General features: G+C 48.7%; 1 protein-coding gene across 4 annotated transcripts in view; it reads right to left on the bottom strand.

The window, feature by feature from the left end:
• Positions 1-27,981, bottom strand: part of AXDND1 (axonemal dynein light chain domain containing 1) — a 43,508-nt gene that overhangs the window by 5,379 nt on the left and 10,148 nt on the right. For all 4 annotated transcript variants that reach the window (XM_078607610.1, XM_078607611.1, XM_078607613.1 and 1 more), the window contains 17 exons: positions 23,621-23,717; positions 22,564-22,685; positions 21,654-21,794; positions 20,265-20,369; positions 19,556-19,676; positions 18,425-18,526; positions 16,957-17,120; positions 15,144-15,225; positions 11,980-12,352; positions 11,183-11,381; positions 9,986-10,079; positions 8,676-8,857; positions 6,551-6,617; positions 5,382-5,468; positions 4,211-4,327; positions 2,851-2,912; positions 1,458-1,666 (listed from right to left, as the gene is read on the bottom strand). In XM_078607610.1, coding sequence (XP_078463736.1) covers positions 1,458-1,666; positions 2,851-2,912; positions 4,211-4,327; positions 5,382-5,468; positions 6,551-6,617; positions 8,676-8,857; positions 9,986-10,079; positions 11,183-11,381; positions 11,980-12,352; positions 15,144-15,225; positions 16,957-17,120; positions 18,425-18,526; positions 19,556-19,676; positions 20,265-20,369; positions 21,654-21,794; positions 22,564-22,685; positions 23,621-23,717 — 2,324 coding nt within the window. The remainder of the gene's footprint in view (positions 1-1,457; positions 1,667-2,850; positions 2,913-4,210; positions 4,328-5,381; positions 5,469-6,550; positions 6,618-8,675; positions 8,858-9,985; positions 10,080-11,182; positions 11,382-11,979; positions 12,353-15,143; positions 15,226-16,956; positions 17,121-18,424; positions 18,527-19,555; positions 19,677-20,264; positions 20,370-21,653; positions 21,795-22,563; positions 22,686-23,620; positions 23,718-27,981) is intronic.

The raw sequence follows: 27,981 nt of genomic DNA, 5'->3' as shown, positions 1-27,981 counted from the left end.
GTCTCGGACCGTGTTCGTGAACATAAGGTAGATCTGAAACACGGTGGGACCAATACCTCGGCTGTGGCTGATCATTGTTTTAATGTGGTGGGCTCACACGAAATTGATTTCTCCAAGACGAAGCTACTCTGCAACCCACTGGCTATCAACAAAGATTCGTTCATGAAATCATCCAGATATAAATACACGGACACAATTTCAACCGAGAAGATGGGTACAAACTGACCAATGATTGGAAGGACATTATTAACCAGTTTAAATCACAACTGGCTGTGATGTTTCCATCCTACCTTCCGATGTTAGTAGTTATTTTTGACTCTGAATTTACATTCACAGTCACGTAGAAGGGAAGTAATAAAATAATAAAAATAAAACATAATAAAATAATTCTCACGACGTTTCGGCCACAACACAAGCAGCCGTCCTCAGGTGAAAACCAGGTCTGTCGAGGCGACAGCGTCTTCAGACGAGGCGACAGCGTCCTCAGACGCTCGCCGAGCTCGACGTTGCTGCTCTGCGATCTTCCATTAACATGCTAATCCCTCACATTAACATAGCCACCTCTGCACCCTTCGTCGTGGAGACCGCTCTCCGATCATACACTAACATGCTAATTTCTCACATTAACATCACTAGCCCTGCTCACTTCGTTTATGACCCTTGGGCTACACCCATTTTAAACCTTTAAAACAGTCTGCCTCAGCTGCTTTCCCCCTCTTTTTTTAAAATCCTTTATATTAAGTTCACTTGCTTGCTTGCTTGCGCGCTTACGACCGTGCAAATCTTTCGGTCGTTTTTTAACCCAATTCCCGTGATCCAATCGAGCTGACATTTTGCACACAGACTCGTTGTGCGTGACAATTTATTTTCGTGAAAATGTTTTTCCAAAATGTTCCACTTTTTAGGAAATTTTTTTTTCATATTTAATTTAAAATACCAATGTGATAAAAATGAAACTCTTACTCAAGAAAAACAGAAATGAATAATAAAATAAAACCGATGCCACGCATATAAAGGATTTATAGTGAAAAACTTTGTTTTTACGGGTAAATTTTTTCCTCCTGATGACGATCGCTTGTGTTGTGATCGAGACGTCGTAGTTTTTTGTTATTTTCTTTGAACCTATCTACGTGACTTTACCCGAAGATCCAAAGAATATTATCTCAGCTCTTTGAATTGGCGATCTAAACAACTAAATGGTCACAAGTTCTGCTCTATTGAGCTGCTGGTCTGGACCAGGCTGAGAGCTTTTGTACTTATAATGAAAAAACTTTACGTTGCTAAATCTGTTTTTACTTCCAATTGATGACGACGACGACGACGATACCAGGGACCCTTTTCTGACCACTCTCATCCACTTATTTTTGGGAAAGTCTCCCCAAGGCCACAGCGCCTAGAGCATCGTGTGCTGCACGGGTGTGGGGCGACGCAAGTGAGCGCCGGTGCCGTGGTCTCACCGTCACCGCCGGCAGCTGTACCGGTGGAAGCGACTTCCTCCACATGAGAAACCGCCCTCCCTCGTCCTCCTCCACCTTCTCCCTGCTCCTCGCTCTGTCCCAGCCCGTCCTTGCTCGCGTCTCTCTCCCCCCTGTCGTCAGCTGTGCGCAGCTGCTCTTGCAGTTGAGCCACGCACTCCTCCGCGCTCTGCGCCCGCGCCTCCGTGCTCCTGTAGGGGTCAGCAGCACGGCTCCTTGCAAGGAACCTCAATGCTCAGGAACCTTGCCTGCCTGCTTCCCCCAGGCTGCTAAGAGGCAAGCAATGCGGCTGAGCCCACACAAAGGAACAATTGGAGCAAGTGGGACACTACGGTGGCAAGATGTTAACTACCTCGCCTGGTATACAGGAAGCTGTGGCTTCAATTCCGTCCCTGACACCTGCATATTTGTATTTTACCTGTCTCTCTCCAATGTGGTCACGTGGATTTTTCTCTGGGTCCTCCGGTTTTTCCCTCCACATTTAGAAACATGCGCTTAGAGTATTTGGCTGCAATAGATTTCCACATGATAAGCCACTTCGCCGAGCTGTAATTTGTGGCCAGGTTGCTTCTGAAAAAGAGCTATATAGCTTAGTGGGCCTTACCTGGTAAAATATAAATAGTTTTAGTTTTTATCTTAGTGCAGAGTGAGATCCCACGATGTTCATTGTATAAATGCATTCAGTAGATGGTATAGATTTAAATCGTACGTGTGATCACGTGCTTGCGATGTGTCACTTGACACCCTCGATAATATGCCATCTCGAGGGAATATCCAGGTGAAATGTAAAAAGAAAAGAAAGGGAAACAATAAAGGGAAGCTAAATTGTACTTCCAAGCCTCGACGCGTCTCCCATCAATCTCAATCACTCAATCAATCTTTTAACCCTTTCCTGATCAGGACCGCCCAGAGGAGAGGGGCAGAAGGGGCAATTTGAGCTGGGCCTTACACAGAAGATGGTCCCCGCAACGATCCTGTGGATGGTGGGATAAAGGGGGGCCCCACGTTGAATTCGGCACCGGATCTGCGAAACCTCTGAGTGGCCTTGCTCCGGATAAACTTTGTGCAACTTGACTGGTGCGATCATCTCACAGCATTCCACAAGATGTAAGCTGAGGTTATTGATATCTCAGGGGTCTTCTACAATTGGATCACCCTGCACATCTATACCAGACTTCATGGAATATGGATTATGGCCTTCATTCAGCAGTGGATAGACAATGGCTGCTGATGATTGACTTCGACATGTACTGATATGGACTGAATAATGTTAAAACCACCGGTACGATGTTTGCACAACAAAGAAAATACTGATAGCATTTGTAAATTAGATTCAACAGTGAAGACGTTGGGTGCTCAGTTTATTTCTACTCACAATATCTGTGCTTGTAGCTGCTTGATTGTAGTCATCGCATTATATGTCTGAAGTTGTTGACCCTGTGTACAAGCAAACACAACATTACAAAAGAGGATGGCAAGCAGGTAAAATAATTTGTATTTAAAACTACGCAAGTGCCCGTCACGATAACAATCCTCCTTTGTGTCTGCAAAAACAGCTCAAATGATCAACTAACATTGCGGACATGAGGAGTTGTGTTTCAGCAGTACGTCCAATGTAGGATTTACTGGGTTTTCACAACGTAAACATCGATGTAAACAAATTTATAGCGAATGACGTATGCTACAGGAGCATCGCTTATCTTGAGCGAGGAAATTTAATGCAATTGGCCGTGCTAACTAACGTTTTAACAAAACGCGGTTCACTTTTCTCATAGGAATGCAAAATAATGTTCAGGGTCCGACCACAAATAATGTATAGCCCCCGATGCCAACTGGCTGCCAGGTAAAATGCATGTCTACACCGAGGATAAAAGATCTCTGGGGTGTGGACAATACATCAAAGAGAGGGGTTTAACCATTCTGCCACCAGCCTTCTTGTTAGGATGTGATTAATACGCCGCGATACCTTGCATGGATTACACTGGCTTTCTTGGGCTTACAAAGCTGGCAGGTAGACAAGTTAACCTTGAGAGCTCGTTACGTGATTCACGCGGAGGCTCTGGGACACGGATACCCTGATGCTGCAGCGTTGCTCTGCACATCTCACGACCGTGCGTTTGATTGGTGACTCAGAAGCCAGCGTATGAGGGGAAACCTAAACAAGTAAAATTTCTAAAATGTTAATTGCTATCGAGATCACTTCATCATAAGCACCCGTATGTGCCTTTATCAGCATGACAGCAACTATCACCATTGCAGTTGTAAAATGTATGTTGTAAAATGCAGCGTTCGTTTCAGCTGCCATCTGTATCAACAACTCAACGTGATATTTACAATATTTTACATTGGGTTTTGTGAAGAAGAAAAAATGCGTGAGGAGCTGCATGGCTCTAAACCGAAGGCGTTTTTTGGAAGCAGAAACTCACGACATGGAGATGTAAGCAGAGAGGAGAGGCAAGGTGCTGTACTGAGAAAGAAGCAGAGAGAGATGTAACACTGAGACTGCACAAACAGGGCTGTAGAATTAGTAGATTGTAAGAGAACAGTACAGCATCAGAGGCAGTAAGAGAAAGAGAAGCAGAGAATGAAAATCAGACAGCATAAAATGCATGCCTTTTTATGGCAGGAAATATCCAATCTAATGTTCATTTTTTCCAGTACCCTGAAGAATGTTAGTTCGAGATGCCACCGTACGATCTAACTCTGCAAGCCTTGTGCTTGCTGTGGAGCCATACCAATGCGAGTGCGGACATCTCTTTGCTCAGGGATCTGGCCTCCACGTTGGCGTCATGTCCGATCACCTGCACGGTGGGGCCACTCTTCTCCGTAGCGTCCGAACATTTGTCTTCAGTCTGCAAACATCGCCAAGAAATCCACGCTTTCAGATATACTTCTTCCAATATTAGGAAGCCACTGGAGCTATGCACTTTTAAATCTAGATTGAAAATGTACTTCTTTAATTTATTCTCCTTCTCCCGCACCTCCAATTAGCACGGTTGGCTACGTACGTCGCGAAAAAAGTTCAACATATATACGTACACTGGTTTTTAATCACTCTCAAACCAAATGCATGACAGATCCTTAATCGAGCTGTATTTGTCCCCATGGTTCATGTGCGCATAGGTCAGCATTACACGGATATGAAGGACAGAAGGAGGCAAGCAGCTACATGGGTTGGTGGGGGGGGTGGTGCGTGTTACAATGCGACGTCTGCATCGCATCTCTCGCCGCACACGCAGAGGGCACAGCACTCTGCTGCGTGTTGGTGATATGGAGGTTCCTTTGTGGCATCTGCTCACAGGTTGCCATGGTGGAAAATAGACAAGTGAAAGTGCTCCCTATTGCCCAGCAGTGGCGCCGCTACGCTGACATACATTGTTCATGTCCCACATGACGCGTGATGATGCGGCACAGATCAAAGCTGCGATTCAGATATCACCCATATCCGAGTTGCCCGTGAACATTGTTGTGGTTCTGTAGGAAACATTAATCAGACATAATTGCAGACTGGAGGATGCCCTTGGGATTGTTATAACAAGCCCTTCTGATGATTATTATGATTGACATTTCACATTGTATACATAACATACCACATTTATCTTGAACATGTACAGCCCTTTGTAAATCCACTGCTGGATGAGTGGATGAGGGCCTCCCACGTGATCGGAGACAAGCACAAAAATACCATTTCCAATCGCACCATCATGTAAAAGATGTCAGTCACAGAAAAATGTGATTTGTGCAGTAGAGATAAAGTGGAATTATTTACAGTGACGAAGCGTGTGTAGTGATCACTCGGTCCTATTATCCAGACTGAGTGAGGTGAATCCAGAAATATCGTGGCTGATTTGCACACAAGATGACTTTTTAATGTGGACGGGGCAACCGCAGACAAACAGCGGTCACCTCGGCAGTGTCCGCTGGAGGGATTTGATGAGACGATAGTTCAAGCAGCAACAGTTGACTAACTTCCATCCATTCAGAATATTCCACCTGCAATAAGTGAAAAACCGCACGAAAATATTCAGTGAATGCAAAACACGTGCACACTCGCACGCAAGTATGCTCACAGTGATGTATAAAAAACGAGAAAATTGTAAAATATCTGCTTGACTGTCTTGTGACGAACATTACAATTGCATTTGCAAAGGTAATTTGTAGCTTTCATCCTTACCCGTGCAGTATCGATAGTTCAATATTAATGTGCATTGTTATTGATGGACTATGTATTTTTTCTTGGTGTGATCTGGGACTGATTTTGCTGTTGTTTTTACTGCCTTGTCCAAGCTTTGGAATTGGTTTACTTATGCAATTGCAACTTTTTACTTCATTTAATTTTTTTAGTGATTTAACTTTTTCTATACTTTGCACTCCTATCGTTGTTTATATTGTTTGTTATTGTAACGTTCTGACTCACTCCTGCTGGATATCTGTGAAAAAGAGCTTCAATACTCATCGGATTCCTCCAGGATAAATCAAGATTCTGATTCTCACTCTTTGTGGCAGGACATGTAAGAAAGTGCTGCCCCTACCGTATGGGCTACAGGTCATTTGAAGGGATCACAGGAGGAGAAAATCGGAATAAAACATTGGGGGGGAAAGACAAACGACCTGCATATAAACACACACACACATGCTGGTCTTTAAAAACTATAAACTCATTTTTATTCTACCATGTAAGGTCCACTGAGCTATGTAGCTCTTTTTTAGAAGTGACTTGGCCATAAATAATAGCTCAACGATGTGGCTTATCATGTGAAAATTTATAATAGCCAAATACTCTAAACGCATGTTTCTAAATGTGGAGGGAAAAACTGGTGGAGAAAAATCCACGTGACCACGGGGAGAACATACAAACTCCAAATATACAGGCGTCAGGGTCGGGATCGAACCCACAACCTCCTGTATACCAGGCGAGGTCGTTAACATCTCGCCACCGTGGCACTGGGGGCCCAGGGATTGACCCCGCAATCTGAGCAGTGCTTGCCAGACTGATACAGGCAGACCATTATCTCCACGAGCCACTCAACAACCATAATAATAACACTTGATGACCACTGAGGCAATGTCCCCACCTCCAGGTCTCGCAGCGCCATGCCCTCTCTGCTGCCTCCACTTGACGCCGCCACAGCCTCACAGCATCTGCACAACCACAGCGGCGAGCGTCACACTGCAGATAATTCCATAACCTCGACACGCACGCAGCTGTTGGTGCTTGCCGCATACCGTTTTCCAGGTTCACGGCGCAGTGCGTTAACCACTACGCTCAACCCCGCGATGGCCATGTTGTCTATCCACTGCTGGATGAGGGTCTCGCCACGCCATGCAATACCTCGTTAACGACCATCAAATGCCTTGTTTATTAGTTGCGCAATATTCCGTAAGGACCTGGTGCTCGTGCTCTGCAATATTGACATTTTTGCATGTTTTGTTGCCACTATGATGACACAGCACCACGGATCTCCCGTGTAAGATAGCTGGATAACTGGCAAAATGGGATCATCCGTGTAAGAAATTAAAATAAACTTAAAAGTAGGTCACGGGGATTATTTGACCGTACGTCACAATGCCGGTCAGTGTGGGTTGGTGAAGATAATGAACATAGATATGGGGCACATGGAAATTACAGTACAACAAGGGATTTTGCTGGACTGACCGCTGCTGCCCACCACAGAGCACAGCCCCGCAGCTGCCTATGACAAGCTGATGTGCTTGGTAGTCACCCATCCATGCAATGTCGAGGCTCAAACCTGCTTGCTTAGCTTCTGAGATGTGATGAGGTCGGGAGTATTCTATGTGATTTGCATGTCAGGAAGTAATTTGTTGATTTAAAAAAAAAGTACATATAACCACCACCACATGTTATTGAAAAGCACTATTAGTTAATAAAATATGGGCAGTTTGCAAAATGTCAGTACAGTGTACATGTAAGTGTGCAATTTGTAATCTCACATGCCCAATTATACCACAAACATTTTTTTGTATGGGTTATTTAGTCAATGTGTGGTCAACCCTCTCAGTGGAGAATATGTTTAGCATGATGGGTAAGCACAAATACACTGTTTCACCATAAAACACTGTGGTGGTGCCAAGGCAATCCCAGTGGTAGTCTGTGAACAATAACTGTATTGCTCATCGGATTCCTCCACCATAAATAAAGATTCTCATTCTGATTTGCATTAAAATCACATGTGCTTGGCAAAGCAGTGGGCAAGGTAGTGATATAATCGTTCTTTAGAAGCCTCAAGTAGCCAGTATGGCCACTTTATGCATTTTAAAAGAAAACTAAATCAGAATCTTTATTTATACTGGAGGAATCCGATGAGCTATAAAGCTGCCCAGAAGGGGTGGGTCAGAAATACAAAAACACAAAAGGAGTGAAAAGTAAAGGAAAGGTAAGCAAATCACACGAAAAAAAGAAGTCACGTATTTTTATGTTACCAGGTAAGGTCCACTGAGCTATTAGCTTCTTTTTCAGAAGCGACCTGGCCACAAATGATTGATCAACGAAGTGGCTTTTCATGTGGAAATTTATAGCAGCTGCCAAATACTCCTAAAGCATAAAATCAGCTGCCTGCTGAAGCCACAATTAGTTCCAATGCGTGCACCCACGCTGCGTACGATACTGAGTGTGCAACATCACGGGTGCCAGCGTGTGTTGCAGTTGGCACCTTTGTTAAGCATTTGTTGTGATGGCACGAATTGACAAAACAACCTGGAGTGGAAAATGACACCAACAGCAAGCAGTTTAGGCTACGCGAAGATTAAAACTTCAATGTGAAAAAGGAAGCGGCAATCACGTTGACATTAATTCTCCAAGGCTCTGTGAATAAAGGCAGGGGATGAAATGTGGTCATCACTACACCACGGTGTGATGGACATAGAAAAGACATACAGCCACATGCCCAAGACTCCACCGAACAACACAATAAAAAATGTGTTCTACTACAGCATAACCAGATTGAATGTTGTGGTAATTCTGAATAGCATCGTAAGTTTACACCGGTGATCGTAATATATGTATGTTTAACTTCTTTCGCACCGTACGTAGCCAACCATACTAATCGGAGGTGCGGGAGGTAATTGCAACAGTTAGAAGTTCCAATCATTTCCATCGAGGTAAAGATGATGATAACGATGATGAAGGTGAACAAGTGATGATAATGAAGAGAGTGAAAGGCATTGACTGTGCGCTCTCACCTGGCAATGTGTCGAGTGATGTGCGACATCGTTCCGCCGAGAGACGACGCCTTCTTCAGCATGGCCTTGCCACGTTCACCCTCGCCGTCCCCTTCCCCTCGTTGTGATGGTGATGATGGGGAGACGAGGTGGAGCACAGCCCTCACCAGCCACGACGAAATGCCCTCCCGCACCATACCCAACTGCGGAACAAAGCGTCAATCATCGTTGCGAGTGTCGCTCGGATCATTGTCACTGCTGTCATCATTATTTGTGTGCACAGCCCTGTCAATCCACTGCTGGATGAGGACCTCCCCACGCCGCGAGGGTCATGGGGGTTATTTGACGGTACTTCACCATGGTGGTCAGTGTGGGCTGGCAAAGTTGGGAAGTGTAGGCATGGAGCATATAAGTACTGTACATCGATCAGTAGATTGCAAAAGGGGTTGTGCATGTACAAATACAATATGTAAAACACGATGCGATTGAACGTTTCATCTCTATGTGTTAAAAGCAATTTGGCTTCTTCGTACATATGTAGAATTCTCTGGCCGCGTTCCACGGAGTGATGCCTGCGCTATCAGTATTACTGTCTGGACCAGAGAGCTGGATGCTAAGCAGCTCGAAAAGAGGTTTGTTGCCATTTGAGCACAGGAGTCAGAGACGGATGCTAGGGATTTCGAGGCAAGACAGGATAAGTCCACAGGAGAACACCACAGGTGAGGTTTGTAGATGCGATTCAGCAACATTATCCATGCTGGGTGGAACGTGTGCGGGATGGGGGAGGGTCGATTGCTGAGACAACATTTGAATGGTCTCAGCTAAACTATGAAACTATTAAATTTTTTACCAGGTAAGACCCACTGAGCTATGTAGCTCTTTTTCAGTAGTGACCTGGCCACAAATTTTAGTGCAACGAAGTGGCTTATTTTATCGACCTTTATAGATGGCCAAATACTCTGAACGCATGTTTCTAAATGTGGAGGGAAAAACCAAAGGACCCAGGGAAGAATCCACGTGACCATTGTGAGAGAGACATGTAAACTCCAAATATACAGGCGTCAGGGTCGGGATCGAATCCATGACCACCTCTATACTAGGCGAGGTAGTTAACACCTCGCCACCGCAGCATGCCACCGAGGCGACTAAGGGAGAAACCTAGGGCCAGATGGAGGTCGCTGTGTGTCTACTGTGCAGTAGCTGCGGGACCTGGCGGAGGGTAGAAACGTGAGGTGGCGTCAACAACTTTGGCCATGATGGCACGCCGATGTCGTTCGTCACAATAGCGTGTGACCGGTATGTGTGGAGTTTAACACGGGCACGCCACTCGCCTGCTCTGCCAGCCTGGACGCTTCTCGATCCACTGCCATCGACAAACGCCCCGCCCAGCCCTGTAGTGCACCCACCACGGCATCCATCGCTCCACTATAAATACAAAAAAACACAAAGATCCCCCATGTAGCCTTAACAGACTGTTGGGGCAAGTGCTGTTAGCAAGCACCTATTAAGGCCGGCACGGCACACAAGGGGGGTGGCCATCACCACGACGGCCACCTTTGTCTCCCCAGTGGCCAAGTTTATAGACCACACTGGGTACTAATTTGAGGCTGAGTGGATCTAGGGGAGGCCCAGGGTCGGTTCAGATAATTGTCACTGATGTTGGTCGCAAGCGAAATTTAAACTTGTTCGGCAGGTTCGCAGTGCAGCTGCTAACTGCTACACTTCCACTTCTCATACTGCATGTTCACACACATACACTTGTGCCAATCGAAGGCAAACATAGTTATTTATCTGGACAGACTTCGCAGTAACGATGGTAAAAAGCATATTTGAATAATTATAACACTATATCCCTGTAGAAATGGAAACAGATGGAGATTAGTCCACTTGCTGTACTACCTTTGCCTGGCGAGCCAAGGTATGGCAACTCCTCGAATGCCCACTGGAAGGGAGTTTCACAACGTTTGTGTGCGATCCACCAACCCTAGCTGCCTGCACAGTGCTGGATTACAGGCCATGTGCATCGCCACCACCGCCCGGCACTTGCACACAAAGACTATGGTTGGGGCCACTCGGAGGTTCCGGAGGTCCCAGGGCAGAATGCTACGTGGGGTCCCCTTATCCCACAATCCGCAGGCTCGCCGTGGAGCCCTCTTTTATGTGAGGTCTGGGGAAAAATTGTCCTTTCTGCCCCCCACCTCTGGGCAGGCCTGACTATGACTATCATATGTGCCAATCTCTGGTCACGTAACAGTAGCTCAAAGCCACTAAATATTACTGCCAATATTGCAGACACTGGCAAGATGACTCGGTGGTAGTGAGCAGCTCGCAATCGGAATGTTGCGAGTTAGAAATCCTGGTTGAGGTTAATGCTACCCACCATCTCTCTGGGGCCGATAAATGTTGGGAAGTCAATCGTGGTTGTCTTATGGGAAGACTCGCCCCTGCCATAAAAAGGTGGAATTTCCACCACTGGCCTAGGGCTGTAAACAGGAGATGTGCACCCGAGTATTGAAAACACTATTCACCTCTCGCTCTTCTCTTCAGACGGTACGTTCTCAACCAACACCAGGGCCTTGATCACAACAACTGACCAATCTGAGAGGGACTTAACGAGCTGCAACCAATCAGAAGCTGGCATGGCGTGTGCATACGAGGAGGCCAGGACCAGCTTTTCAGACCAGGTTTCAAATGCTCGGCACAGATCCTTAAGTGCGTCTGCCAGTCCTAGGAACACACACACACACTCTAGTGAGACAAAAGTGCAAAGGGAATCAACACACTTGTGTTTGTGGGTGTTGGCATCAAATGTGTGTGTTGGGGTGCTATACGGGGGATTGTTGTCATTGTCATTGCATACATATTTACATACAACACAATCAGATTTCTTTTTTTACATAGTTGTTGACAACAGGCCCAAAGGTCCAAAATATCAAGGGGACAGCAACAAACAGCACTATCTCAGTTGAAATGGATAAGTTAACACGCGTCTTGAATTTAGCGAGATTATTTGTAAAACTTGGAGAAAAAAATGGCAGGGAGTTTCAAAGTGGGGGCAATGTGAGTGAAGGAGCAGTGGGTGAGTGGGTGGGTGAGCGGATGGGTGAGTTGGTGGAGAACAGGGTGAGTGAAAGAGTGGTCGAGTGTGTTGTTTTAACCGGCAGTATGGGAGTTGAAATTGAACAAAGTATGGATGAGATGAATCAAGTCAGAATAGTAGACCAAGTCCTCAACATGGATGTAAGAATCAATGGGCTGGCGTTGAATGATGAAGGGAGCACGTGAATGTGTATGATGCATACCAAACACTCACAGTGACACATACCATTATCGCCGGTCACCCTGGCATGCAAGAACCGCATGCTTCGCTCCAACCTCCCAGCCACACGCTCCCACCCCTCTCCAGCCTCCGCTACTACACTGCCATCACCATCACCAATGTTTTGTTCCTCATCAGTGTGGCACTGACAACCGTTAAAATCGCTTACTTCTCTTTTCTGCAGATCCTCGTTTGCAGCCTGATGCTCTTCCCCCTTATAATCAATTTGAAGAGCAGTAACATGACCATGGCAATGCTCGTGATGGAGAGTTTGAGAGAGCGCTGTGAGCCGAGCTGACATGGAACCCAGAGAGGCGAGCTCCTTCGTGAGCTCCAGCATTTCAACTCCACCAAAGCGCTCCAGATCTTCCGCCAGGCTCTGTCCACACACGCCGGAGGGCAGTGATGGGGGCTGAGCAACTTCACTTTGTACAGTAAACATTTCAAAATATAAACTCTTCTATTATGAAAGGAGTCAAAGTGAGTCCCTTGCTCAAATGATAGCCTTTGCCATTGCAGCAGTAACGCCTTGTTTCCTTCACAAAATATCCTGAAGCAGAAGATGAGTACCATAACTTTGATCTTTACCTGTGTATCAATAGTTCAAGTTTAATGTGCAATCTTATTGAGCTACTTTTTGTTGTTTTAGTGAGGTCTGGGACTGGTTTTGTTGTTGTTTTGCTGCCTTACCCAAGCTTGCACTTAGTGTTGAAAAATCGGCAGAAATCGATGTACTTTTGCAATTTGTACTCGTGTATCTATGATACAGGTTTTTAGGGTTAGATCCCATAATTAGTGAGGGTTGTCACGTAAACAGAACATGCCAATTCGTTAGCCCAAAACCTCTGTATATGTGTAATGTGAGGATATATCCGGCTCAATGACGTATCACAACTAGTCATGATGGTTGGCTCTGCCGGTCCTGGTTTATAGCTAATGGGGGGAAGCCTAGGGGCGTGGCCCTGACGTAATGGAAAGGTGACAGCTGTAAGTAGGGGATTGGTTCTGCTGGCTTTGGCCACAGCCAATGGGGAGATGAGTCAGGGGCGTGGTCCCGGCAGCTTACGAGGGGGCCTGGAATATTCCATGGAGGCTAACCAGGATTGGTGGAAATGTACCACGTAACCCGGGTATTAAATAAGGGTGGAGACGAACGACACATGGTCAGAACGGGAATGAACAGAGGAAGGGGGCCACGCGGGAGTGGGGCTCCGGGTTGCCACGTGGCAGTGTGTCTCTCTCTCTATCTGTCCCTCTTACGCTGCCTGTCAGCAGCGTGAAGGAAAGCTGTAATACAAGTTGAATAAAAGACGGATTCCAGAAGTCGCCTCAACGAGCTTTATTACATATGGATGATATTTGTCACGAAAGCATACGTTTTAAAATGTACTCATGTACTTTATTTATTTTCCTTGATTTAATTTTAGTGAGTGGCTTATCTTTCCTACAATTTGCACTACTTTTGATTTTTGTATTTTGTGTTGTTGTTAACTTTCTGACCCGCCCCAACTGGATATCTGTGAAACAGAGCTTCATAGCTCATCGAATTCCTCCTGGAGTCTAAATAAAGATTCTGATTCTGATAGTTGAAGCGAGGATTTTAAATGGCAGCCTTCTAATTGTGAGCCACTTGCTCTACCGCTGCATCACCTCATCAAATGTTTATGGAAGGAGCTAAAGCAAATAATGTAACTATCGGTTATTTGTTTGTAATACAAATGTAAAAGGAGGGGGAAGAGAAGGGTTAGCAACTTCATGAAACATCGAGATATGTGCATATAACTCATAGTGGGAATGGGAAGAATCTGAATGTGGATTTGAATTTGTCCCATCCCTATTGTGTGTATTTCTGTGTGTGGCTGGGTCATATAGCCCCGCATGCCCAGCCAAAGCATGCCCAAGCAGCTTCTGTTTGGCCGTATAGAGGGGGCTAAACGGGCACGACATGGGTTTGGAGAAAAGATGGACTGATGCAGTACGGGAGGATGTGGAGCTGAGTGGACTTGCCAAAGACCGGTACCAGTGGTATCTTAGATTGGCCTCGATGGAGGAGGCTCGTGAAATACGCTACTGAGTGTTTGGAGGCAGTCGCCCTCCAACAACAACTGAGGGCAGAGGGGCGACACAACAACGATCGGAGTGCCGAGCAACTAAATTACAGCAAATTGGGGGGTACAGCTGGTGCATCTACCAGTCATCTCAGTCAGCCAACCCATGGCACCTGGGTCTGTCCCATGACCTCTTGTCAAAGAGCCTTCGACACTTCACGTGGCCTCAAAGTGCACCTGGCCTGGCACAGGTGCCGTGATGACGTCACCATCGCTTAGTGGTGAATGACGGGTATTGGTATTGGTATAGAGGAGCGATAGTGTAGTGGTTAGTGCGCTACACTACAAACCCAGCAAACAACGTCAGTGACAGTTATCACAACCGGTCCAGGACCTCCTCCCCTAGGTCGACTCAGAATCAAATGAGTACCTGGTGCGGTGTGTAAACATCACCACTGGAGAGACAAAGGCGGTCGGGCATGGTGCTGGCCACCCACCCCCTCGTGTACTGTGCCAGCCTCCATAAGAGCTCCCTAACAGCACTTGGCCCAGCAGTTTGTTAAGGCTATACGGGGGATTTGTGTCTTTGTACTTGTATACATATGTAATATGAGAATATATCCGGCTCACTGACGTATCACACCTTGTCATGGTGATTGGCTCTGCCGGTTCTGGTTTACAGCCAATGGGGGGAAGCCTGGGGGCATGGCCCTGACGTGATGGAAGGGTGACAGCTATGGAGATTGGTTCTGCTGGCTTTGGCCTCAGCCAATGGGGAGATGAGTCAGGGGCGTGGTCCCGGGAGCTGACAAGGGAGCCTGGAAGATTCGATGCAGGCTAACGAGGATTGGCTGAAGCGTACCACGTGACCCAGGGATTAAATAGGGGTAGAGAGGAACGACACGTGGTCAGAACGGGAACCAACGGAGGAAGGAGCCACGCGAGAGCGGGGCTCCGAGTTGCCACGTGGCAGTGCGTCTCTCTCGGTCTATCTGTCCCTTCACGTTGTCTATCAGCAGCGTGAAGTAGATGTAACCCAAAGTGAATAAAATACGGATTCCAGAAGTCGTCTCAAAGAGTCTTATTACACATATGCAGGCGTAGTTGACACAGCGTGCTCACCTCAGCCCAGCGTTGTAAGTCAGCCTGAAGCTCTTCCATCAAATTCATCTCTGGGAAACCAAATCCATTTTCTCCATCTTGTCTGCAGAAGACACACATGCGTACAAAGACAAAGTGCTATAAAGATTACCCACAAATTACTCACATAGCAATCATGACCCCCTACTCTCAGACTCATGCCCATCGCCAGGCCAGGTACTTAGTCACCACGTGTCGCATGGGTTCAACTGCTGATAGGCGGCTCTGCAACGTGAGATGTTTCGTTTTGCGATACACAAGCCCAATATAAATGTAATGGGTTCAATCGAGGTGCACACTAGCACTTGGAGGCAACACGTTTTATTAACTAACATCACATAAACTCTTAATGCTAACGGGATAACGACATAGGGTGGTAACCCACCATTCCTATACTTAACTTGGGGGGAGATGGCTATTTGCACTCTGGATGGGACAAGTACTAAATCGGACCAGGACAGCCAACACGCTGCCTAGGCCACGTGTGCGACGCCCGGAGACCAAAGACCACGATGAAGGAGGTTTCTTCCCAGCCAGGACCAACCCCGGTCCCCCCTGGGGCTCGGCTTTTATCCCTGCGGCGTGGCCAGGCTCCGCCCTTGGCCACGCCCCTTTTCCAGATCCTTCGTGAGGGTTCAGGACCCACATCACGTGTTCCTCTCACCCTCATCCTGGTCCTCGTTACTACCTCATCCGGTCACGTGCCCCCTCGTGTTTACTCAGCCTCTCCCCTGGTATGCCCATCAGGTGCCAGGGAGAGGCTCCGCCCATACAATACCACTCACACGGTACTGTCGCTACACTATAGTGCCGTCATCAATGACACTACACAAATGCAATTTCATTCATTGAAGTGATCCCCGGTATTGCCTTTATAGACCGTTTGGACGAGTGTCGTTCACGAACAAACATTTTTGGCTGATATGGCCTGCAAGGCCAATGAGAGACAAACAAATTATACTTGACAGTCAATCAATTAATAGGCCCGTGTGTCTCGAGAAAAAATATTTTTGCGCCTTACGAGGTCAGCTGTCGGTTTTGCAGCACCTATAATGACTTAATAGGCCAATCATTGAGTGGTAATCCTTGCCACAACAATGGCAAGTGAATGGGGGCCATCCATTTAGTACATACTCATGGATGAGGGAGGGGGGATTAACCCAAATGCGTACAATTGCTTATGGGGGGTCTACTGACAATGTACATACGCATAGGATGGGGAAGGAGGCCAGGTGGGCAAGGTGAAGCCCAAAGCAAGGACTCCCCTGATCAGACCATCCGCACCTGTGATGAGCATGGTTGGATACGTACAGTGTGAAAGAGGTTCTACATACATAACACCCGCCATTCACCACTAAGTGGCGGTGACTTCACCACGGTGCCTGTGCCAGGCCAGGTGCACTTTGAGGCCACATGAAGTGTCGAAGGCTTGCTGACAGGTCACGGGACAGACCCAGGTGCCATGGGTAGACTGAGATGACTGGCAGATGTACCACCTGTGACCCCCTACTGTGCCAACTTACTGCATTTTAGCTGCCCAGAACTTCGCTCGTTGTTGTGAGCGTCGCTCCTCTGGCCTCCGTTATAGTGGAGGGCGACTGCCCGTGATCTGTCAGCAAGCCTCCTCAGCATAAATAGGTACATACAGACCTGCGTTGATTATAATGAAATCCGCTACTCAAGACTTCATTGGTAATATATTTGTGGTCGTCACCTATTTTGAAAAATGTCAACGAGCGCACAAACTCCACGAGAGTGAGCATGTTGATAGTCGATGTGCATTGGCATGCGTTACGTTATGATTGTAGTACGCGTGACCCAGCGTTGGAGGCCGAAATGAGCCTGTTGAAGTCTGGCCGCCGTACTGGCCTCAGCCTGAAGGCAGGCTCTGTCCAAGCGAGCTGCCTTCTCAGCCCAGCTGCTCACCAGCGAGCCTACCTCCGCCACCACACTGCCATCCTGCACACACACCGTCACACACCGTCACTCCAACACAAGCGCACGTGCATTCTACACAAACGCTTATGTGCTCCATACACACACAGTGATTGCGTAGCTTTGTGAGTGGTGCTACATATTTAAATACATTATATGATGAAAATGATGACACCACATACCCAAGAGGGCATACGGGTGTACTTATATGAATGCAATACGTTTAAGCACTCATGAATAATAGGTTTTCCATTTTTTTACGCCAGGAAAAAGGGGAAAACCTATTATCATATTTTGGTACTGGCAAATGAGGTCCCATGACGTAGACCCTCATGAATATATGCACATATATGAAAACACCATTATAGGATTTTAGCTTAAGAGTTACTAAAAATAGCAAACACCTAGAAGCCAGCATTGAATTGTGGTTTGAATTTGAATTGCATTGTGTGGTGCAGGCCTCGATTGTTTTGCTGGGGGTGAGGATGAATTTTCCTGCCAAGCTTTGGAAAGGCTGAGCCGATAGGGAGCAGTCAGGCAGACGGAACTTGCCATGTACCGATGTTGGCTTTCCAAGGATCCTGACTGGTGAATAAAAGTGAATTTATACGGCCCATTCATTTTCAAGAGATCCAAACACGTTTACCAGTGTAGAGCACGTTTGTATGCAAGCTGGTGCAAATGTACCCATGTGTTAGGTGTATGTTAAACCCTGCGTTAGATCCTGGGTAATCTGTAAAGTTAGACCCTGGGTATTTTTTTATTATTAAAAGCAGATGAGCCTCTCAAGAGTGAACGGCACCCACAAACACGAAGGAGAGGCTACATCTGGTGTAGTTCGGGCCTCCAACCACCACAGGTGGCATTAAGGACTGTGGCCACAATGACATTTAGATTTTTATTAAGCATTAACACACACACTCACATGCATAGGTACGGTGAACGCACAAATGCACAAAGATGAATGTGAGCAAGACAAAGACAATGATCCCCCTTATAGCCTTCACAGACTGTTGGGGCAAGTGATGTTAGTGAGCATCTATGAAGGCCAGCATGACACACGAGGGGGTGGGTGGCCAGCATCATGCCCGGCTGCCTTTGTCTCCCCAGTGGTGATATTTACACACCGTACCAGGTAATCATTTGAGGCTGAGTCGGCCAAGGGGAGGCCCGGGACCGGTTTAGATAATCGTTACTGGTGTTGGCCGCGAGCAGGACTCGAACTCAGGTCGCCAGGTTCATAGCGCAGCGCGCTAACCGGTACACGACTACTCCCCCCTCGTGACCATGCACCCACATGGGGAAGCGGCTGCCATATACGCAGCTACCCGATTGCTGAGCAGCAGCAAGTGCTGCTGTGCAACGTTGGCCCAGGCTTGAGAATGTCCACGCAGGCGGCGCGCATTCACGATGGAACGCTCCTCCGTCAGCTGACGGGTTGAGATGGGTGGGGGGGGTGAGCAGAAGGGTGTGAAGAATTATTTCCACACTCTGCCATAAAATGTCTCGTAAAATATTTTTGCGAAGTCCGTAAACTTCTGCCACCCACTAAGTAAAATGTTTCATCATCACCACCAAGTAACATCTATCCACTGCTGTACAAAGGGCCCCTCAAGCCGTCACCATCCCTCAGAGTTTCGCAATGAACCAATACATCTAGCTCCTGCACACTAAGATATGTCATCGCTCCAACTCCACGGTAGACGTACTTTCAGGCATGTTTTCTCCTTTGGCTGTCGGTGCACCGTTCATCATCCCGACTGGGTAACGTTCCCTGCCCATGCCCACATGTGTATGTTTTCTAATCCATGTGTTCCTCCTTCTGCCTCTTTGTGTAATTCCAAGAGTGCACCTCTCAATGTATGCTGAACTTCTTTTGCACCGTACATAGCCAACTGTGCTAATCGGAGGTGCAGTTGTATGTACACTCTTCAGCATATTACATTTCTTTTGTCAGTGTGTCCAAATCTAAATGACATGGCAAGTAACAGACAGACAGTGACCAAAACCATTCTTATTTAGGCACATTGGTATTTTGCTTTTAGTTACAGAAAGAGGAGCACACAGACCAGTGAACAAACAAACACATCAGAGATGTAATTGACTGTAAAGAGAGAAAGTTGATTTGGGTGGAACGCATTGCCGGAAAGGACGATGGCCGATGGATGACACTGGTGAAGGAATGGCAGCTTAGAAGAAAATGTGCGCAAGAGGATGCCCACCATGAACATCGAGCCATGAGATCAGTTCACACTTGACAGCGAATGTGGCATCGCAGGACCGACTAAATGGTGACAAGCACAGGGAGACCTTAATCCGGCAGCGAAAAGGCAGTGGCTGTTGATGATGAAGGTACAGTGAAGAACAACTTGACTTTAATGACTCCCGCTGAACCATGGCCATTAGGTTGATCCCTGCTCACAACAGCCACGCTTGAGCACACATCCACACCCACACACCTGGGATGCCAGAGCCAACGCAGCGGAGGCCCAGCCATCCCTCTCTCGCTGCAAGACACCCATGCTGCTCTCCAGCCGGTGTCGGTGCAGGCCATACACACTGTGGTACTCCTCCAGCAGGCTGTATGGAGACACAGTGATGCGAAGCACCACTCGCGCACGGTACATGGCGTACACATTGTATGGAGTGCAGTGAGTTTAGATGAGGATGCAGGCACTATCAAACAGCCCAAGCACCATGAACGTTTACATTATTACTTATTTATCCAGGAGAGCCACGTGCAGTTGAGGCACTCTTTTCAGGAGGGGCCTGCATTGAATTTTTATTTTAATATATTTTCAGCCTATTAATGACGAGTGATGGGGAAGGAAAACGGAGCACTCGGAGAATAACTGCGTGCACAAGGCGACAACATTCTATCCCCGTACAGATGGAAACATTCTGCTGGCGAGCCAGGGGTATGGCTCCTCGACGCCCAACAACCCTCGCTGCCTCTAAAGTGCTGGATCATAGTTGTATGTAGCCAACACCGCCCGGCTCAGCCCTGCTTAGATTCCAAGATGTAATGAGGTTGGATACATTTCAGCAATTTGGTTCATCTGCTTAGGTGCATAAATGTGTCTTTGCATGTACAATGCATGTAATTGCGAGTGTGTGAGTGTGTGGACGGGTATGACTGTGCGTGTGTTTGCACGTTTGCGGCCTCACTTGGCATTCCGTCTGCTTTCGTCCAGCACACGTTTGAGGTCTTCTCTCTCCCTCTGGGCCTGTGCGCTCACCTGGCCGTCCCGCTCTCGCACAGAGCTCAGCTCGCTGCACTCAGAAGCAAAGAAATTATATCTGAGCACAAGCAGAACCACAAGGCTACTGTTGTTAGTGTGGCACCTTATTGGCCAGGGTGTCACCAGCAGGCTTGCACGTACGTAAATATGTACACTGAACTTCTTTTCAACTGTACATAGGTGCGGGGGACGGACAACAAACTAAACACAAAAATCAGTTTTCAAAAATTAGTTTTCAATCTAGATTATAAAGTGCATCACTCCAGTGTCTTCCTAATATTGGAATGAAGAGTGTTCCAGATGGCCGCAGAAGCGCATCTGAAAGCATGCAATACAGCGACCATCTGTGTTCGATGGTTAGCCAAAAGCCACTGCGAGGGTGACCGGAGTTTGTGTGATGGTTTATGCTCCATGACGAGATCAGCAAGGTATTGTGGTTCATTTGTGGCACTATCATCATCAGCAGCCATTATCTTTCCACTGCTGGATAAAGGCCTCCCCCCAAGCTTTCACAATCGCCCAGTCTTGTGATGCAACAATCAGCTCCTGCACACGAGTTGATGCTCCATCTCCACAGTGGGCATTTTCACATTTTTGTGTTTCCTTTAATGTCCTTGATCAGCACGGTTGGCTACTTACGCCGCGGTTATTTGGCTTGACCTAAATGTGAAATTGTAGTTGTTGCTCTGCATCTGCATCAGCTACACGAAAGAAGGATTGGATGCCACTCCGCCATTAGTCCTGACCAATGGCCATTGTCCTTTGTACCGAGCGATGTGTCCTGCCCAAGCCCACATACGTTTCTTAACAGTTAATATTGTTTATATTTTGCAAATGTTCTCTGAGTCATGTGTTGCTGTTTGTGTGTCTCAGTGTAAAGCCAAGCATGCATCTGTTTTCAAAAGATTTAAAGTGTGCAGAGAAGCATGGAAAGGTTTTTAAGGGTGTATCTGGTAAATGGTGTTTATGGTGTGCATGGTAAATGGGGTTTAGAGTATATGTGGTGTGACGTCTTTAGTGTATATGTGGTGTATGCACTGCGTGGCATCGAGGCCGCGTGGTGGTGAGGCTGTGTGGCGGTGAGGCGATGTGGTGTACGCGCTGAGTTGTGTTAAAACCTTGTGACGTTCAGGCCATGTGACGTTCAGGTCGTGTGGCGTTGAGGGTGTGGGGTGTGTGGTGTGTGCGCCAAGCCCATATGGCGGTGAAACTGTGTGGTGTAGAGGCTGTGTAGTGGTGAGGTTGTGCTGTGTAAGCACTGTGGTGTTCAAGCCGTGTGGTGGTGAGACTGTTTATTGTTGAGACTCCATGTGACCTGGCCATCCGGTTGACAGACGTCTGGAAGGCTGTGAGCTGCTCCATGAGGCGGCGGTGCTGGGCTCTAGTTGCCAGGACATCCCCGTGCAGCCCGGCAACCAGCACTGGCACGCGGCTCAGAAGGGACGAGTATCGCTCCCTGCCCAAACACCAACACAGCACAATGTGGGTGCATGCGGCATCTACGTACAACTGCGTCCTAAGATACTATATTGAACCGGCAGGTAACTTAACTCCCTTTCTCGGCAGAACAGAGCCTTGGGTAAGCCTAATGGATGGATAACCACTATACACAGTGGTTATTACAGACTGTGCGGAAACGCCGTGTACAGTGAGACAAGAGAGAGTGAACACCACAGAGAACGATGGTAAATGAAACGGACACAAAAGGGCAGAGAGACAAATTAATTATACCTATAGACGAACAGAATTGACAAAACAGTAGGAGCAAAGCAGAACATATGACAAGACAGAACAAAGGAGATGACACATTAATCATGAATCAAATTGTGACAAAGAATCGTGACATTGGAATGCATTTTCGGGGTTTGAGTTGGGGTTGATGATGCTAATGAACAAGGACAAAGATCCCCCGTATAGCCTTAACAGACTGTTGGGGCAAGTCCTGTTAGTGAGCACCTATGAAGGCCTGGATGGCACATGTGGGGGTGGGTGGCCAACACCACGCCCAGCCGCCTTTGTCTCCCGTGTGGCGATGTTACACATCACACCAGGTACTCATGAGGCTGAGTAGACCTCGGGGAGGCCCAGGACCGGTTCAGATAATCGTCACTGGTGTTGGCCGTGATCGGGAATAAAACTCGATCGCCGGGTTTGTAGCATGGCGCGCTAACCACTACACTACCGCTCCCTACCATGCTAATAAACAATCACATTCACACACACACCTCAGTTTGGCCAGCAGCTGTCCCCTCTCCGTGCACTGCACGCTGACCTGCCGGATGACCTCGTGGAAAACCGCGTTGTATATGCATTGTTCCTGTTGCACCAGCTGCAGCAAGGAGTGAATCTATATGCACGCAAATTATGACAACAGCAGACGCATGACAACAGCTGCAATTCACTGCCACTTCGAGGTGGAATCTCACTCACATGCCTGTCTCAGGCTTGGTGCACTCCAGAAAATGAGTGCTAAGAGCTGGTTGAGGTCATAGGACAGCGCTGGGTGTTTGCAAGCTAGTGTGGTTGCCAAGGTCCCGAATGACACCAATATTTATCACGAAAGAAAAACTAGGAAGAAATGTGTTGGTGGTAACACTCGTGCCTCACAGAAAGAAGGGCCTGGGATTGGTGCCCGACTTGGGCGCCTTTCTGAATGGAGTTTGTGTCGCACTGTAAATGGGCTACCTGCAGTAGCAGACAGGGCCCACCAGAGGCAGTAACTTGGACCGGCATGAGGGTCGCTACATTCCCCAGCCCCAAAGCAGGGGGGGGGGGGGCTGTGGGGTGTTCTAGGATCACCCGAGACCCCCCCTGGAACTCTCTGGACGGGTCCGGGGCCAGTTTGAAGACCAAAGCCAGAAGACCAGCTAGCCTAGGACCCTGGGACCCCTAGACCCGCTGCCGTACCTCCCCAGGCAGTAGGTAAAAGGGCCGCTGCCCTTTGTGGAAGACTGATATTGTTACCGTTATTGGAATAAGCGTGTTGCCTATACAAGTCGTCTCCACTCTCCGTGAATCCACTACATTTGTATGTTCTCCCCTGTTCTACATGGGTATCCTCTGGCTTCTCCGGTTTCCTCCCATTAGCCAAAAATGCATACACAGAGCAACATCGACCCCCTACTGCAAACACTTGGCAGGACCCTCCTGAAAACGAGTCTTGAGACTCAGTGCACTAATAATAAATGTCAATAAATGGCTTATCAAACGTATAAACACAAATGTACACATCAAGACAATTGCACAGGGAGCAGCACCATCTTCACCCCGAGGCTCACTCACAGGTGTGGGACCTTCTATCTCCATGGGTCCCAGCTTTTCCAGCCACGTATCCAGCACGCGAGTCAGCTCCACCACCTCATTGCGTGCCATCGGACGCCTGCGCGCACACACAGCAGCACAAACACATGAGCAGTGCACACACCACACCATACGCACAGCACACACAGCACCACAAACACACGAGCAGTGCACACACAGCACCACAAACACGTGCAGTGCACACACCGCACCATACGCACAGCACACACAGAACCACAAACACATGTAGTGACTGTACTTGTCACTGTGTGGTGACGGGACTTGCGAAGTCACAGCCGGTAATGTGGTCATTGCGGGCAGCCCGGGTTGCGGGCTGCAGTACCAACACTAGCGGTGGTTGGGTGAGCACTGGTTAACGCGGAGGCACCGCAAGCAGTGTGCGGTGGTGGCTCCCGGTGAGGGAGCGAGAGCGAGCGTCAGCCAGCCAGGGTTACCCTGGGGCATGATACTCTGGCTAACCTGTTGTCACGTGACCGGACGATGCTGGAGGGGGGCCACCGGTGGACGGGGGCCAAGGGGCGGTCACGTGGTCCCGAAGAGCTCTCGGGAACATTCGAGAGGGAGCTCGAGAAGCCTGGAAGGTGGGCGGGGCTAAGGGCGGAGCCTGCCCCAGCCCGGGCCCCGGGGGCATTTAACGAGAGCTCCGTGAGGAGCGTGAGGTTCTTTGTGTGCTGGTGTTACGAAGATCCACGTCGGGGAGAAGCCTCTAGCCACGCGGTCCGGGACCCATAGCGAACCGTGTCTAATTCTGCCGTAGCGTGGTTAGATGGGCATACGTACATTTGTTATGTTACGTATTGTATGTGAATAAATAGTGTTGCTCCCAAGATAACGTCTGCGACTCAGTTGGACTCACTACACACACGAGCAGTGCACACACGGGACAATATACACAGCACCACAAACACACGAGCAGTGCACACACTACACATACACACAGCACACAAACGCAATCACACGTACAGCACAAAGACACATTTCCTGTATAGCCTTAATAAGCACTCGTTTTCAGGAGGGTCCTGCCAAGTGTTTGCAGTAGGGGGTCGATGTTGCTATGTGCATGCATTTTTGTGTCTCTGTGCTGTATGTGTGATTTTTATTTTTTACCTACGTGACTTTACCGAAAAAACCTAAGAGTATGAATTATTGCAGTCACGAAAGCTTCAAATCTAGAATAAGTACTGTTAACGAGGACTTTTGAAGGCCAGCACAGCACATGAGGGGGAGTGTGGCCAGTATTGCCTTTGTATCCCGAGTGGTGATGTTTACACCTTGCACTGGGTACTGATTTTAGGATGAGTTGACCTAGTGGAGGTCCACGACTTGTTCAAATAATTGCCACTGGTGTTGGCCGTGAGCAGGAATCGAACTCTGGTCGCTGGGTTCGTAGTGCAGTACTAACTACTGGGCCACCTCTCCCTACACATGCAGCACAAAGACAAAGATCCCCCGTATAGCCTTAACAGACTGTTTGAGCAAGTGGTATAAGCAAACACCTATGAAGGCCAGCATGGCATACACGGGGGTGGGTGGCCAGCGCCATTGCCCTACCGCCTTTGTCTCCCCACACCACACATGTACATTTGCACCTCCGAAGAGCACGGTTGGCTAATACTTTGCAAAAGAAGTTCAACATACATACATACACGTAGCATAAACACTAGCACAAGCACACATACAGCACACACACGATACAAGAGTCGCAGAACGTTCACCAAACTGCACACGCATGCCTCCCCAAACTGTCACCGTCTCTCACAGTCTTGTGATACAACAATCCATCTAGCACCTGCAGTGGCGTAGGTTTAGGTGTATTCTCCTTCTTTGGTTACCACTCCTTAGCCTTGGCCACCGGCCATCATCCCTCCTAGCTGCGTGCCCTTCCCAACCTCGCCTACTTGAACAGTCGATGTGATAAAATGTTAGTCTACTTTGGTATATTTCTTCCTGTTATAGGAAAGTGTTAATAATGGAGATGGTGTCGTTTTTGTGGTTCATTTGTTCCAACAATCACATCCTTATACCCCTGCAGATAATAACTCTGCAGATACCCACACAGATAAGAACTCTGCAGATACCCAAGCTTAACAACAGATACAGTGCATGCACGCAGGCACGATCCACGCTCGCCCATGCTAAGCTGTCTTATCAACTTTACTTTGGTAGTGTTTACTTAAAAGTATATAAACAAAAAATACAAGACAATTACATAGAAAACATGCCTATGCATGTAAGCGTGCATTATTACTGCATGCCTGTCTCCCTAAAACATTATACCCAGGGTTTCTATACAGTCTTGAGATGCATTTTCATGAAAATGCTATACAAATCCACATTGTATTGTATATTAATCCATGCAGGTGTAATCAAAGACTCCGTCAGGCACTGCTGGTCTCCGTTTGTCTTTTATTCAGGTTCTTCTCCGCACCCCACTGGCCTCCTCCCGGACCAGTGTCGTCACGCGCACGCCCCGCGCACGCTCCGCGCACGCTCCCTCTCGCGTGCCACGCACACTCCCTCTCGCGTGCCATACACGCTCTCTCTCTCTCTCTCGCGTGCCACGCACGCTCCTCCGTTAGCTCCTCTATTCCCGCACTCCGCACACCGCTGGCCGACGGCGTGCTGAGGTCCTTCGGCCACGTGGCCGATGGCGCGGATCTTTTCCTCACCACCCAACGTGGCTCAGCCTCTTAACTTCCCCGACTGCCCGATCTCTTCCGGGCTCCCCCCTTATATCCATTCCCCCCTTGACCCTGACTCCCGCCTCCTGGATTGTCAGAACCGGCCTTCCCATACAACCCCGCTGGCTCCGCCCCCATTCACCTCGCCTCCCATTGGAGCCGAGGTGAACGGTGGCACCTCCCACACGCCCCGCAGACCAGGCTCCGCCCCCCAATGCCCCGGGCCGCGTGATTGGACCAGAGGCCAGCAACAACCCCATTTACGCTCGCATTACATGACCCCTCCCCCCTGATGAAAAGCCAGCCGTCCCGGCTGCAACAGGACAAAATAATGCGAGCGACAGCATCACAATCAGGAATCACCAGACACAACGGAGAGTATAACAACAACACACTTAACGAAAGGGAAGGGATTTGGAACGAGTGCGGGTCGCCAGCCCGTCCTTCACGAGAGATGTTGCAATCCCGACAGGGTTTTAGGAGCGGCGGAACCGGAACCATCCGCCGCTGGTGGAGGCCTGTCCGTCCCAGCACCTCGTTCCCCAGAGAGGTCCGTAGTCGGGGCCCCCTGTAACTACAACCGCGGCGGGGTTGGAGGGTCGGCGGGGCCAAGTGTCCCCGTCGCCGTGGTAGGCCCACCCGGTGCAGGAATCCCTGTGTCTGGCAGGATCACAGCCGGCCCCTCTACAGGAGGCACGACAGGCGCACTTGCAGGTTGAACAGGCAAAGTAAGTGGCGCGTCGGACGCGACAGACACCGGCAAGGCAACGTTAGGAGATGACGCGTCCACTCGCAGGGCCAGGTAGGGTTTCAATCGGGACGTGTGAACGTACCAACGCCGCGATCCGACCCGAGCGCGCGCGGACTGCGGGCTAGGGACCTCAATAAGCACAACCGGCCCCTACCAGGGTTTGTGCAACTTAGGGGAGGTCCCCACCGGTACATGTGGGCAGTGGAGCCAGGCCATGTCCCCCACTCGCCAGGGGGACCCACAATGAGAGCGCCGGGCGCAACGTTCGTTCCGGGCCTGGGTCCTGGCCGTAGCCAATCGGGCCTCCTTCCGCGCCTCCGCCACGCACCGAGCGGCGTCACGAATATACTCGGGGAAGGGCTTAACAGGACCCCTCGCCCGCGTGCCAAGTTGCACTTCCACCAGCGGCACATTCTCGCGGCCGTACATCAAAAAGAAGGGTGAGTACCCTGTTGACGCATGCGGCGCCATCCGGTAAGCGGAGAGCACCCCAGGGATATGCAAATCCCAATCGGCCTGCTTCTCGCTAACCGTATGATAGAGCATGGCCGACAGGGTCCGGTTCAACCGTTCAACCATCCCATCAGTTTGTGGATGGTACGGAGACGTCCGAACCTTCTTAGTCCCCAGTGCGTCGCACACATCCCTCAATAGGTTGGAAGAAAAATTTCGCCCTTGGTCTGTAAGCAACCTTTCCGGCGCCCCCTTGTCCATCCCATACCCGAACAGAAATGCCGCCGTGATAGACGCCGCCGACTGGTCGGGCAAGGGCCAGGCCATCGGCCAGTGGGAAAGATATTCTACCCCGACCAATAAAAATTTGTTCCCCCGAGCGGACGGGGGAAAGGGCCCCAGAATATCCAACGCCACCAACTCGTTAACCCGCGACA

Source organism: Lampetra planeri, chromosome 28, assembly GCF_965212315.1.
Source record: "Lampetra planeri chromosome 28, kcLamPlan1.2.h2, whole genome shotgun sequence".
In the NCBI taxonomy this organism is placed as follows: domain Eukaryota; kingdom Metazoa; phylum Chordata; class Hyperoartia; order Petromyzontiformes; family Petromyzontidae; genus Lampetra; species Lampetra planeri.
Note: the sequence above shows the minus strand (reverse complement) of the source record. Positions and strands in the feature narration are given on the sequence as shown.